Source organism: Mixophyes fleayi, chromosome 5 (assembly GCF_038048845.1).
Source record: "Mixophyes fleayi isolate aMixFle1 chromosome 5, aMixFle1.hap1, whole genome shotgun sequence".
Taxonomy (NCBI): Eukaryota; Metazoa; Chordata; class Amphibia; order Anura; family Limnodynastidae; genus Mixophyes; species Mixophyes fleayi.
This window is the reverse complement of record NC_134406.1, coordinates 104,344,957-104,359,561: the sequence shown is the minus strand read 5'-3', so window position 1 is coordinate 104,359,561 and position 14,605 is coordinate 104,344,957. Positions and strand designations below refer to the sequence as shown.

The window sequence follows — 14,605 nt, the reverse complement described above, 5'->3', positions numbered from 1 at the left end:
CATACATTTATTTCATTTAAATAAATTAACTCTCACTCTACAAATTGAAATCTTGCCACCATTTTGCTCTGTAAGCCGATGTACTTTGGTGGAAATCTAGGTGCGCCAGGCTCCTCCAGTGAGGATTTTGTGATGTGCCTTGGTAGTTTCACGCTTGAAACCCTGTGTATGTACATTTAGGAAAAAAATTGTTTGTGAAAAGTTCTTTCATTTAGAATTCATAGAATGGTTTGTTTGGGTGTGTGGTTTTATGTACCTTAAAGCAATTAATAAACCTGCCATAGGTTTTCTTTCAAAGGCTGATTAAATCTCTTCCCTAAACCTGGGGTAGGCAAAATAATGTAATAGTGAATGTACATCTATTGATGGCTATAGCAATGACTGTAGTGTCAGTCACATGCACAGCATTCTCATGTCTCCCCAGTGCCTCCTCTATTCTTGCTGTGAGCCACAGTGTTACTCATATAGAGACTGCAGAAAGAGCTGTATTGTGATATTTCTGTGTGTCACATGACTACTCTGCGTTTCCCCCTGTGGTCAGTGTATGATGCACGCCAAGAACTGTCAATGACAGCAAGAGACAGAGGTACAGAGATGGGAGTCCTGCTGGGAGCTGGCAGAAGAGGATGGGCAAAGGGGACATTGGCGGTGTAATCGCTGGGAGAACAGTACTACTACAATGAAGGGTGAAGTGCCTGTATATTGAATTACAGTTAAGGCGTGACCAATAGGGGACAGTACTGAAATAATTAATGAAGAACAGTGCTATTGTAATTAATGGTAGTAATCTGGTATAATCAATGAAGAACAGGGGGTAATGCTGTTATACTCAATCAATTCAGTGCTGGTAGAAAAACTGTTGCCCCTTCCTAGTATAGTCATTGACGGCAATGATGGCATAATTGATGGTGATATTACTGGTATTCAGTGGGGTGGTGCTGATATAATCAGGTGAGACAGTGCTAATATAAACAATGAAGGCAGTGTGTGTGATATAACAAGTGGAAGATGATACTTGTATAAACAATGGAGTACAATGTTTGTATAGTGAATATAACCAATGGTTGCTATGCTTGCATAATCAATGAAAACAGCTCAGGCATAATCACTAGAACAAATCACTGGTATAGTCACTGAGGTCTTTGCCATTTTACACTTCAGCTTCACCTCAAGCAGCTGAAAGGTCCAGAATCACCTTGAGAACTTGTATGAGTGACAATGATAGGAGTTACCATGATGGCTCTTGGGATTTCTCCAACACCGATCCCATCAACAAATAGGGCTTGTTTTCCTTAATTTCTATATAGTCATTTCAGTCTCAGTCACAGGTGCATGAAATAATCCGTAGCATTATCAGGTTCTTCCCAATTTGTACAGACCACCTTTTGTGACTCAGAAGCATTACAATAGACAGCCATTTTGTTAATGTATTTTGTCTTAACTAATCAAAAAAACAATGTTGGGATCTCAGTAAAGTAGCCTAATATTACCAAATGTTTGGTATTACCAAAACGACTTGCAGGTATAGGTTGTATGGTATCTATACAGATTTTGAAAAAGTATGGCTTCCTTGTGACAGGCACAGAGACAAACTGCAACTATGTGACCAGCAATGCAATATTTACTGGTAAAATTAATATATAGCAAAACAGTAAACAATTTCAGGTTGTCTAATACATAGAATACAAACATTGTGAAATCTGCCACAATAAATGTAATCAGATAAACATTAAAAGCATGATATGTCTATAACATTAGTCCATATAAAATACACTTTCATACCTCCCAACAATTAAACAACATATATCGGGACATAGACACGACCCCTCTGAAAAGGGGGCTTCACTGCATCATGATAAGGACATGAGCACATTACAGTTGATACGGCTAAGCCCCTGGGGCATGTCTAGTGCTTCTGAAAATTGGTGGTGGTGGCCAACCCCTTCGCAAAACACTCTTGAATTGCCATACTCACCAAAGGCACCTGCCTCTGGTGTGTGCGACACCCCTTCATTTTTGTAAGTGGGGACATACCTCCTGACTGCTACAAGTCCGGTCAAATGCACAGACGGTGGGCTGGCGGGACAGTCCCCCCAAGTTGGGACTGTCCTGCCGAAATCGGGACAGTTGCGAGACATGCACTTGAGCAGGGTAAAAACAATTAAAAGCTATTTCATATGTAACAAACATTCTAAATATATGAAAATAGATTAAAATGCATATTACTTTATTTTGGAGAACTACTAAGAATATTCACAAATAAATATTTAAAATTTTCGGGAGCTTTTCATATTTTCAGAACTAAATATACTTGAGATAAAGGTATAATCATGTGGAATGGATTTTTCCCATACAGATTAAATTTCCTATCAAATATGAATGTTGAAGGACACAGCAGGGAAAGTTTGTGAGCCTAAAATGGCTCATAACCGAAAACGATAGCTTGCACTTAGATAAATACAACATAGTATTAAGAGTTGTGGCCCTACATGTTGAAGCAGCAATCCTTAAAGCTGCATACCTAAATGACCAGCATTATACAAACTTAAGGTTCATACTGGGTATAGATATCATGAGAAAGATATAGAGAGAGAGAGGGGAGGGAGAGAGAGAGAGAGAGGGGGGGGGAGTAGGAGAGAGAGAGGGAGAGAGGAAGGGGGAGAGGGGGGGAGAGAGAGAGGGAGAGAGGGGGAGTAGGAGAGAGAGGGAGAGAGAGGGAGAGAATAAGGGAGGGGGAGAGAGAGGGAGGGAGAGATACAAAAATCTAGTTTTTTATTTAAGGACAATAAAATTATACATTTTCATGGGTTGTAAAATTCAGTGGAATTTCCCTTGATTTCCATAAATAAAAATGAACATGCTGTTAGTACAATGGTTAACCATAATGATGTTTTCTTCTAAGGTCTCAGTCTAGCATTTCCTTTTTACTTTAGTAGCAAATTCTGCAGCTCTTTTAAAAAGAAATAAATAAAAAATTGAATACAAGTGTTTTCTGAATAAAAATAATCAACATAATCAATATATAATTGTGGAAAGGGAAGTCGCAAGACCAACTCTAAAATACAATTCCATATAGCAAATGTTCTTCATTTGAGTTTTGTAATTAGCTTATAAGCGAAAAATTGAATGAACACTTCTAAAACCTGAGAATCATTTGTAATGTACCAGAATAGTTTACAATTTTTGTTCAGGTGATAATATATAGGTAACACCTCCCTCCAATCCTCTATATATGCCCTCCATGCTTCTGTTTCTAAACTTCCTCATTGATTCCTGTATCTACTCTATATCCCAAATAAGATAGATGTAGCCATATTACCAATAAAGAAGCATTTTATCTATCATTGCAGGAAACATTCATAAGATATAAATAAGGATACCTGGCAAACTTAGTATATGGTAATGCCCAGGGTTGTGTTCCACAGGCCATAGACATAGACATTAAATGCATGTAGCTTATCGCTTATTGTGAGAACCAAGAGAGATGGTACCAGTGGTGGGATTTTTTTTTGCTGGCTGCCCAAATTAGTAATAGAAGTTTAACAGGGTACTATATGAAAGAATTAAATAGGAGATGGCAGTATGGGAAGGATGAGCAAATGCCCACCAGATACAGAAGCGGGACTGAAGTTTCACAGTATTGTGCATGTCAATGAATGATGGGCAAAACAGGGAGTCCTTGCAGTCTGCCATTATGATTGACAGTTAAGAGTAGTAGAAGTCTGTTCTAACTGACATCTAGACATTTATGAAATTGTTCTATAGGTAACTGCAGTGTTCTACATAGCAACCAATCAGATTCTAACTTTCATTTTTCTAGTACACGTTAGGTAGTGAAAGCAAACATAGTATTTGTTGTTATTGACAACACCATCTATTCTGCATTTACCTGTAAAATAAAAGTACTTTATTCACTCCTCATGAAAATAGGAAAATGTCAGTAAGTTGTGTACTGTTGGGACAAATTATGTGTTTCCTGGTGTAGGTCAAGTGATCTTAACCTATATGTATCGACCCAAAACATTGTTTACAAGGACATTTAAGCTGGGTCCCCTAAAAATGTAGTAAAGAATCCTCTGCCTGTAAACCTATTTTATAATAACTGATACTAATTAACATACTATTGATTACACTAATACACTAAATAACCATACTAGTTATGCACATTTAGAGCCTCATTTAGAGTCTGACACAAGTCCGTTTGTTCAGCGCAAAAAAACACTTTTGGCCAAAGATCCATCTCGGTTTGCACTCCGACTGAGATGGATTTCCTAGTTGCACCTCTCATCGCTTAGAGAGGTGGAGCAGTGGGCGAGCCTAGCAATGTAAAGGCGTGTTCACGCTCTTTACATACTATTTTGTGTTGAAAGCAAACCGCAAATAGGTTTTTGGGAGACGTATCTTTTGCGGGTGCTTTCAGCTGGTGCAAGAGACCTTGATGTATTAAAAAAATAAAGTAAAAAAGAATAAAAAAAAAAAAAAAAAAAAAAAGGTGTGCACCCTCTCCCAAACAGCATAACCAACCCTTGTGCTGTTTGGGGAAAAAAGAACAAATGTTTTTTTGTTTTTGCTGTTATTTAATTATCTTTACTGGGCGCGCTGTGCATGATACACTTGCACACTGGCCTAAAAGTCTGATAAAGAGTCGTGTTTGTAATTTGCACAGTATTCTCTAACTCTAATTACTGTGTAAATTACGGGATGCAATTTACACTTACGATTTCAGTGTCAATTGCGTTCGACTCTAAATGAGGCCCTTAATGTGCTAATTAACCATGTTTTATATGTATTTTTTAGTACAAATCCCTTATTAAATGTTTGTAACATTTTACAATATTCTTGTTTTTTGTGCAACAGTTGTTAAATGAAGCGTGTTATTAAAAAAAAGTGATGAAGAGTCACAAAGTGGATTGACAGACATAATGTTGGTCCCTGCTGAACAAGGTTTAAAACCCCTGTAGTAGCTTGGAATTTTTTGCCTTGAGTGGCTCTGTCTTAATCTGGCTCTGCTCCGAAGACTCCTTACAGAACTGATCCAAATGTTGATGGAGCCTTTAGAGTACATAGGACTGACAGTTTACATATTAATAGATGTGCAGGTGCTCTACTGTATTAGGAATAGGCTTTCCAGTGTGTAGTAGGGCCTACAATGAAAGAACTTGTAGCAGGAGTGCTGTAGTCATGTCAGTTCACAGCTGATACTCCTTGGCACTTCTTTACACTTTTTCCAAACATACAGTCATGGGCTTATGAATTTTGTGAGCTCTAGAGACTATTAATTCAAAACCCCATGATAATATCCTGCAAGGATAATGGATAATGTCCCTCAGTGCAGTGTTGCCTGCTCAATTTTATTTCACCCTCTCATTCTCCTCCCTGATTTTGCCGCTTAGGGACAGACAGGTAATGGAGAAGAAATTGAAAGGGAAAATACATGGGAAAATGTAAATGAAAAGAAGTTATTATAACTGCTATAATGAAGTGCCTTTCATTTAAATATAAGAATGTAACGCTGAAATGAACTTGTGATCCTGAAATGCATTTTTAATGAGTTTCCTTTTTATTTTTGCTGCTTCAGTAGCATATTTTAAAGACCCTTTGAAAAAAAGCTACATTAAAAAAAAAAAAACACCAAATGCCACAACATACAAAATTGGATATTGGTTTATTCCAAAACTGCTGATCAGGAAGAGTGGCTCTTCAACACAAAAATGTTGCAGTCACTTTATTTAAATGAGGTTGAATTTGCATTGTGATGTGCCATTCTGATTTAGAAAAAAAAATTAGATTTTCAGATCAAATTGACCCAGCCAGTGAAGCGTTAAGGAACTGGCAGGTCTAGTCTAAAAGCCTCATGTTCTATGAAACCTGCAGACGACGGAAGTCATACAGTTCTAGTGAGAAAACAACTTTCTTCTTGAAATTTTCCCCTTGTAATTGTGTTACATTTTTGTTCTCACACAAATAGATAGATAGATAGATAGATAGATAGATAGATAGATAGATAGATAGATAGATTCTATACCTTTCTGTTATTTTTTTTTAGTTATATTTATAAAATTTTATTTTTGTTGTTTTGATTTTCCAGGAGAGCGGCCATTCCAGTGCAACCAATGTGGTGCTTCCTTTACCCAGAAAGGCAATCTGCTTCGCCACATCAAATTACACTCTGGTGAAAAGCCCTTTAAGTGTCACATGTGTAACTATGCATGCAGACGCAGAGATGCACTCACTGGTCATCTCAGGACCCATTCTGGTAAGTAAGCCTGCTATGGATTGACTCTATTTTTGTGAAGCTCAATAGTTAAAGGGGAACCATTTTAAAATAATGAACAACTGATTGACTGAATTGTGCAGTGCTACAACAGCATTGTCATTGTATATACTTGCTGCAGTACTTGGAGCATTTACAAATCTTCAGAGATGTTAAAAAAAACACATACCTGTAGATGCTGCTGTTCGGTATGTACGGTTATGATTTGGACTGTGTGAAAATACAGTCAGCCAATTACTGTGTGTTGTCATTGGTAGACTGCACTAGTGGGCTTCATGCAATCCAGTCAGTCAAATGATATATCAGGCAAACAGATCACCAATATGTGAGGCCAAATTGGACACATATCCAGTCACTTTAGCTAAGGTGTAAATTCCAGTGAATTAATTATATAGTGTAGATCATCTGTATTTTATGAAGTGGGGGCAGAATAAATGAATACATTGAGACATGGAATCCCAGAGTCAGTTTTATATGACTCTGGGATCATACACAAATGAGAGAAGAAAGTGCACCTGTATTGTTCAGTGTAGTAATTTTGAACAGTGTTGTTCTTGTTTTAAAGAAATAATGACCATAATTATTTATTATTTCAGGTGTTAGTATATGACTTCTGTAAGGTTTTGCTTTTACATTGTGTACAATATTTCACCTCCTTTTTTCTTGCAGTAGGTAAACCACACAAGTGTGGATACTGTGGCCGCAGTTACAAACAGCGTAGTTCTTTGGAAGAACATAAGGAAAGATGTCACAACTATTTGCAAAGCATGGGTCTGCAGAATAACCTTTACTCTGGTAATTTACCTGAAACATTTCACTTATTGTAATAAGGCTAATACACACAATCAGTTCAACAAATGTTCAGAAATATAGTTAACATTTTAAGATATAGACATCATGATAATGGTGGTGGCACTATCATATACAATAGTGCTACCCTTATATACCCGCGCTACACACTACTTATTGGTGATATCCTCAGGCTGCACAAATATCTCCATACAAGAGTAGTTATCTGGGAACAAATGTCTAACGGGCAATGAATTCTACCCTTGAAGACAATAGGAATCTAACAGTGTATCCATTAACTAAACACAGCTAGAAACCTCTGCCCATCTGATTTTGCTACTGGTGCTGAGAGGAACCAAATGTATGTAAGGTCCAAAATTAACACTGCTCGTACCAGCAGAGAATTGGACAGCCAATTTGGTTGTTTAAGGCCTCATACAAATGGATGTTATTTTAAAGTGTTTAGTGCAATTATTTACATACATGGAAGGCACCTAGTGTAAACAGTCCATAGGCTCTACAGTTATTCTCCAATTGCTTATTCTACTCCTTTCTACTCCTTAACCCTTTTATGAAATCATCAAAAGTGTGCTGGATGCACACCTGTTAGTCAAAGACTACATTTTACAAGCTACAAACAACTGTTTGTAGCTTGTAAAATGTTGTATAGAAAATATTATGTTGTTCCCTGCTGCTGCTAAGAGCTCTATTCTGATGGACTGTATTTTCTCTGGTTTTAGTAGTAAAAGAGGAGAGCAGCCCAACCGAAATGGCAGAAGACCTATCTAAGCTTGGGTCTGAAAGATCTCTTGTGCTGGACAGACTTGCAAGTAACGTCACCAAACGTAAGAGCTGTATGCCTCAGAAATTTGTTGGTAAGAGTTTGCAGCCTTATAACTCTAGCAGAGTTAATCTTACCTTAGTGACATAAGCAAGCCATACACATAATGATTTGGTAGGCCAGATTGGTTGAAAAATACCAAACTGTCTGAATATCTCCACATACAATCGTTCTGAATAATAAAAATGTGATTAGATCAGCCAATAACTGCATCAACATGTATGTCCAATTTAGTCATAAATAAGCCTGGCCAAATTGTCTGACATTTAGGTAGAGCAACAAGATCTACTCATGTTTGGTTACCATCACTATAGTACCATTGTGTGGTCAACATCTAAGTTAAAATGTCTTAGATGTGTAGAAATGAAGAATTTGAGAATATACAAAATAAATAAGTACAACTTTTCCAATTCCAAGACTCAAGCTTTGGTCACCAGATATCACGTTTGGATCATGTAGTGGCATGATTTCTAGGAGAGGCAAGTAGCCATAAATTGGAGCCCTCTGTCAGAGACTGCCAAGTTCAGTCATAGAAACACTTCTATTGACAAAGCTCTTGCAGTGACCATAATTGATGTGACCAAATGATTACATTTAATCCTTGTCATTAAAAAGATGAATTCACTGTACTTACTGTCTCTGAAACCTGGTATGTGTGGGAGAGAGGACTTCTTCAATGTTATCATGGACATGAGAGGATAGCCCAGCCAACCCCCCATCTCCCGACTGCAGCTGTCAACATTATGGTGGCTTAGTGGTTAGCACTTCTGCCTCACAGCACTGGGGTCATGAGCATGGCCTTATCTGTGTGGATTTTATATGTTCTCCCCGTGTTTGCGTGGGTTTCCTCCAGGTGCTCCGGTTTACTCCAAAAACAAACTAGTAGGTTATTTGGCTGCTATCAAATTGACCCTAGTCTGTGTGTGTATTAGGGAATTTAGACTGTAAGCTCTATTGGGGCAGGGACTGATGTGAGTGTGTTCTCTGTTCAGTGCTGTAGTGTTAGTGGTGCTCTATAAATAAATAAATGATGATGGTGATAATGATGAAGCATGCAGCAACGGAGATGTGTACAACTCGATTCCTGCTTGTACAGTGTGAAAGCACTAGAGTGGACATTTACAAACGAATGAGGCTTTTCAAGTTAATTTCTTCAAAACAAATTAGTGTCATCTAATTCTAATATCTTATTCATACAAATGTCTGCCTATTCAAATGCAAAATATTTATTTTGATGACTATGGAAATACTTTTATATACCAAGGACAAACCCTGTACCTAATTGGATTTACTGGGGCAAAAAAAAACTAATTTTGCTCTTACGTTAGAAGAGCATTGGAAGAGTGGAATACATTTTTTATGAATTGTAAGTATCTGTCTCAAAGTTAAATATGTAGAATTAGACTCAATGCAGTATTCCCTGCAGATTTCTTTTTGTTCTACATCATTTTCACTATTGTTCAATGCGTTTGGGACCAAGAAATTCCCTCTATCACGGCAGCAAAAGACACATTCTCAGAGAGGCGTAGACTATTGTATCCCCATTATTGCCAACAAGAATTTTTTTCAGATTTGTGGATTGCCCTATGAATTTTAAGTATCTTTTAATTACAATAAAGTGTCACTACAATTTTTATTCCATAAATGACTACTCTGTACTTTGCATGGAATGTGAAAATACAACTGAAAATCTCTATTTTTAAAGATGTAGACACTTTGGTCAAATTTAGTTTGGAGTATTTGTATAGTAACTATAGGGTCACAAGGAAAACAACTGCATACAAGTGTTACAAGAAAGCCCACAGTGTGAAAGAGAAGCCCTTATGTAGACATACATAATGCAACTTCCAGTCTTCACAATTCTGCTCAGTGTTAGCGGTTTTTATAGAGCTTTGGTAACCACGTAAGCAGCCCATTATTTTCCAGCACATATGAACCCAAGTGTTTCCTGTCTTGTCTGACTTTACTTATTTATATGTAGTTCTCCCTGTTCAGCTAAACAGAGTTCTAGAAAGCCACAAAAAAAAAACATTTTATCACTAATGTGTCATAAGCTCACATTTGTAAATGTGTAGATGTAATAATCTTCAGTTGTGGCTTGCAAATTGGAAACAAAATATTACCATGCAAATTGGAAACAAAATATTAACTGCACCTTTAAATGTAAATATAAATAAGAGAGCAGATTATGGGCTCACCCATATTACTAACAAATCAAGTGGGAAAAATGCCCAGGACATTGGAACTGCCATTGGTTCCAGAGACAGGCTTCACTATTGGGTACTTCTATGTGTCTGCTGTGAGCAGTTTATATATTTCATTTTCTGCTTAATAAGATACAGCTGGATCAGCATATATATTTCTCATTGTAGATACGGTTCTATGTTCTGCAATGATTGTAAAAGGCAGATACAGATTTTTCAGTAGGGCAAAACCATCTATTGTACTTGTTTGTGGGGAAAGTACCGACAGCTCTCGTCCCCACACCCATAAACTCTATGTTAAACCTGAAATCAATTAGGCAGTTTTCTCTATTTCACTCCCCATCTAAGGTCTCTTCTTCATCTGATGGCGATGGTGCTACAGTCCAACACACTGCAGAAACACAGGGCATAATTCTGTACTGCCACCACTCCCTCCCTACCTGAATTCTTTTCACAGAAATCATGTAGGTATATATTCTGTTTCAGCGCTAACCCGTGTCATGCTCTAACAACCCAGTAGGTAAAGCAGTGACGCAAGTTGCTGCCATGTAAATGTGATTTCCCAGAATTCAATTCTCCTTAGTGCGAGTGTCTTATTTGTATATTGCCACTAGGAAGATATTAGGTCCACATAAATTGTGCTGCACTTAGGGCCCAATGATATCTTTATCCAGTTCAGGTTTTCTTTGAAAAAAGCAAAACATCCTGGTATGTTAATCACTGTCAAATTAAAAAAGTGTAGTTAAATAAAAAAATAATCTTGTTTTGTGGATGAGTTACCTGCTAAAAACCAAATCATTTAGTAATTACAAATTGTATAAATATAGCCAGGTCCAAATTTTCTGTCATATAACATTAACTCTTAATGGATCAGTTTTTGTTGTATTCCTCCTGTAAAAATAAAGTTTAGGTTTAGGACATTTCTCCTATGTTAAAAAATAAGGCTTTTATTAAGGAGATAACGAGTATATGATTTTTATTTAATCCTAAGATTACCAAAAACACCTTTTTGTATATAAATTGATAACTTAAATGTGATTTCTCTTAGGGGAGAAACGGCTGTCAGACCTCCCATATGATGCCAACAGTAATTATGAAAAGGAGAATGAAATTATGCAGACACATGTCATGGATCAGGCAATCAACAATGCTATTACATACTTGGGAGCAGAATCCTTGCGTCCACTGGTGCAGACACCACCAGGTGGCCCTGAAGTGGTCCAAACTATGAACACAATGTATGCTCTGCATAAATCTCATGCCGACATAGCCTCTCATCCCAACCAAGCAGCCCATGAAAGTGCAGTAGAAAACTTGCTGTTGCTTTCCCAGGTTAAACCCATCTCTTCTGAGAAAGAGGTATCCCCAAGCAACAGCTATCAAGACTCCACAGACACTGAGAGCAACATTGAGGAAAGGGGAGGCCTCATCTATCTGACCAATCACATGACTCCTCACCCTAGAAATGGGCTATCTCTAAAAGTAAACAAGCCATTTGATGTCTTTAGGGCTGCCAATGACAATTCCCAAGATGCTTTCAAAGTGATCAGCAGCAATGGGGAGCAGGTAAAGGTCCACAAGTGTGAGCACTGCCGAATTCTCTTCTTGGACCATGTGATGTACACCATCCACATGGGCTGTCATGGCTTTCGTGATCCATTCGAGTGCAACATGTGTGGCTATCAGAGCCAGGACAGATATGAGTTTTCATCACATATAACCCGAGGGGAACATCGTTACAATATGGGTTGAGCCTCGTTCAACCCTACCAACAGGCAGTGATTTCATGTGCCAAATTCAGCAGTTACAGTGAAATAAAAAAAAAGCACAAATGTTTTGGCAACAAGAAAGCATGCAGGAAATAGTTTACATCCATCTACTTAAGAGAATGAAAAATGGACTTACCGACTACAATAGCCAATAATAGAACTACTTTTTCCATGAAGGAAGCATGCTTTCTTATAAGATTTTTATTGTTACAAAATGGTGCCATATTTTGGAGCATCGTGTTTTTGGAGACATTTTGAAGAGAATTTCTATTGAGAAACATGGAAAAAGTTTCATCATTGTATGTAGTTAGCAACTGTCCATTTCTGCTTGTGTAATTAAAATATATGGAAATGCAATAAGAGAGTTATTGGGTATTCCAACATAGTAATTCTATAAATACTAATATCACTTTAAAATGTTTGTCCAGACACACATTCTGTTTGTTTTTAAATTGTGTTCATTTCATGTTTTTTTAAGGCCTACATCATATACATACCAATAGAACTTAAGAAATATTTAAAATAAAACACAAATATAATGCCCATAAAATAATTTAAGTATTAGGTATTGATAGAACAATTCCCATGTTATGTCTATATAAAACTGACAAAAGCTTACTACATAAGTGTACAATATGTGTTTATTTATAGCTTTATTTGTAAACATTATGTAGGTTATACTGCTTGTTATTGCCATGTTATCCTACTAAATTTTGTCAAAAAGCAGTGCAGTGTTATAATTACATTCTTGTACATAATCATAAAATATCTTAGCAATGTATAAAGCATTGAAAACCACTCTATAGACAATTGGGCTTGCTTTGCCTTGTATATATTGAATTTCTTACATGTCACAGAACTATATTGATAAAACTTTGCCCACAATTCTGATTTTTTTCACAAATAAAATACTCTTTTTGCAATGATCTGCTAATGGATATGTCTGTAAAACAGTAGACTGTACTCAAGGGTCAAGAGGCAGCTCAGTCATTTTATTATATAGAAATCTAAACAAAGGGGTCCTGTTTAATAGATACAATCATCTTAATTACATGCTATTCTAAAAGTTAGTGAACCACAAAATCAGATTGTATGTAGTTTACCTTTCTGCCAATAATATCTGTGATATAAACATCATACTGGATGCACACATTTTCATATTTAGTCTTTATATTTTACTACGCCGACACTCGCTGTACTTTGGCTTTCCAGGGAGTAGATTACAGACCACGCATTTTCTTTCACTGTTTATTATACATCATTTGTTTTCTTAAAAAACAGCAATTGTCTGCTTGGCATATTGATCAATATGCCAAACAGGCAAATCTGTGCTCTTTGCAAAGCTGTGCTCTTTGTGCACAGATTTCATAGTCATCTATTCACTGTAGGGTAAATGGAGCAAACAATAATGGAAAAAAGGCACTTTTACACCCAAGTGCATTTACACTGGGAGGAGCAAAGCAAAAGAATGCATCTTCATCCGCCTGACGTTGAGGGTGGCTGGCACTGGAGAAACACAGCTCTTCCCATTCCACTTAGCATTCAAGTCAAATGGGCACAACTGTTTCCCTCCAGTGCCTGTTTGTCTCCCAGTACTTCTTACAGGCCAGAAGCGCTGACAAAGAGGAGCAGGACTGATGGGAGGGAGATAACACTGCCCAGATAAACATGTGGGGAGTGCCCCTCTCCTAGGTGAATGGTTAGGGGTGGGTGAATTTTTTTTTTCCAAACAGTCCTTTTGTAAAGGACTGTTTCATTAAATAATGAAAATGTGTCAGGTGACATGTCCACTTTATAGTATGGTTACCTCCGTGCAAAGGTTGTTTTATCCTGAGTCTAATACTGAAGGGACAATGTTGTTCTTTATTCATTTGTGCATTTAACTATTATTTAAGCATTGTTCCAAGCACACATCTGCCTGTAACTGACAACGTGACCATGTGATGTTCAAACAGCCTTCTCATAGGAAAACAGGCACCTCCCCACCAGTAAGGCATAATTACTGTAAGATCATGGGCTTATAAGAGTAGCTAGCACTGGCCCATTTGCAGAACAAGTTCAAAGCTTATTACTGATAGCCCAGAAAAAGCCACCGTGCAGCCAAGTTCCGCACACATTGGCACGTGCGGCCATCTTTCCTTGTAATAGACAACATTTTGGTTGCAGATGTGCACCACTATCTGCAATTATCTCTGATAGGGTCATTTATTACACGCAGTGCATACCATGTATTTCTGCACATATTCTATGTCACCGCAGCTGATATTATCATTCAATTTTATTTATTTTTTTAAAAATAACACTTTCATCATCATCATTTATTTATATAGCGCTAGCAAATTGCATAGCGCTTTACAATTGGGAACAACCATTGATAAGACAATACTGGGTAATACATACAGACAGAGAGGTAAGAGAACCCTGCTCGCAAGCTTTCAGCAAAGTCTTTATCCATATGCAGACTACATATTTAAGTGTTTTTTTTCCAAAATGTATTTGAAAATGCTTGCATCACCTTGAAGAACAGTTACACAAACAATGAAGCAAGTGTTGTAATAAAACTTTAATTATATAAACTGACTGAAAAAGTAGAAAGTTTATCTTCTGCCTGTTGATGAGGATTTCGTTTTTGGTTGCTTAATCAGTTTTTAAAGTAAATGTGTTTATTTAGCTTGGTGTTATTATCATCTTAACAGTTGTATTTTAAGTTAAAAAATACCAAATTCCC

General features: G+C 37.1%; 1 protein-coding gene across 6 annotated transcripts in view; it reads left to right on the top strand.

The window, feature by feature from the left end:
* The window catches only part of IKZF1 (IKAROS family zinc finger 1), an 83,344-nt gene extending 69,179 nt beyond the window's left edge, over positions 1–14,165 (top strand). For 5 of the 6 annotated variants that reach the window (XM_075212650.1, XM_075212647.1, XM_075212645.1 and 2 more), the window contains 4 exons: positions 6,089–6,256; positions 6,944–7,069; positions 7,804–7,938; positions 11,157–14,165. In XM_075212650.1, coding sequence (XP_075068751.1) covers positions 6,089–6,256; positions 6,944–7,069; positions 7,804–7,938; positions 11,157–11,860 — 1,133 coding nt within the window. In that variant the 3' untranslated portion in view covers positions 11,861–14,165. The remainder of the gene's footprint in view (positions 1–6,088; positions 6,257–6,943; positions 7,070–7,803; positions 7,939–11,156) is intronic. The other variant, XM_075212646.1, reaches the window with a different exon arrangement.
* Positions 14,166–14,605: the final 440 nt, after the last annotated feature.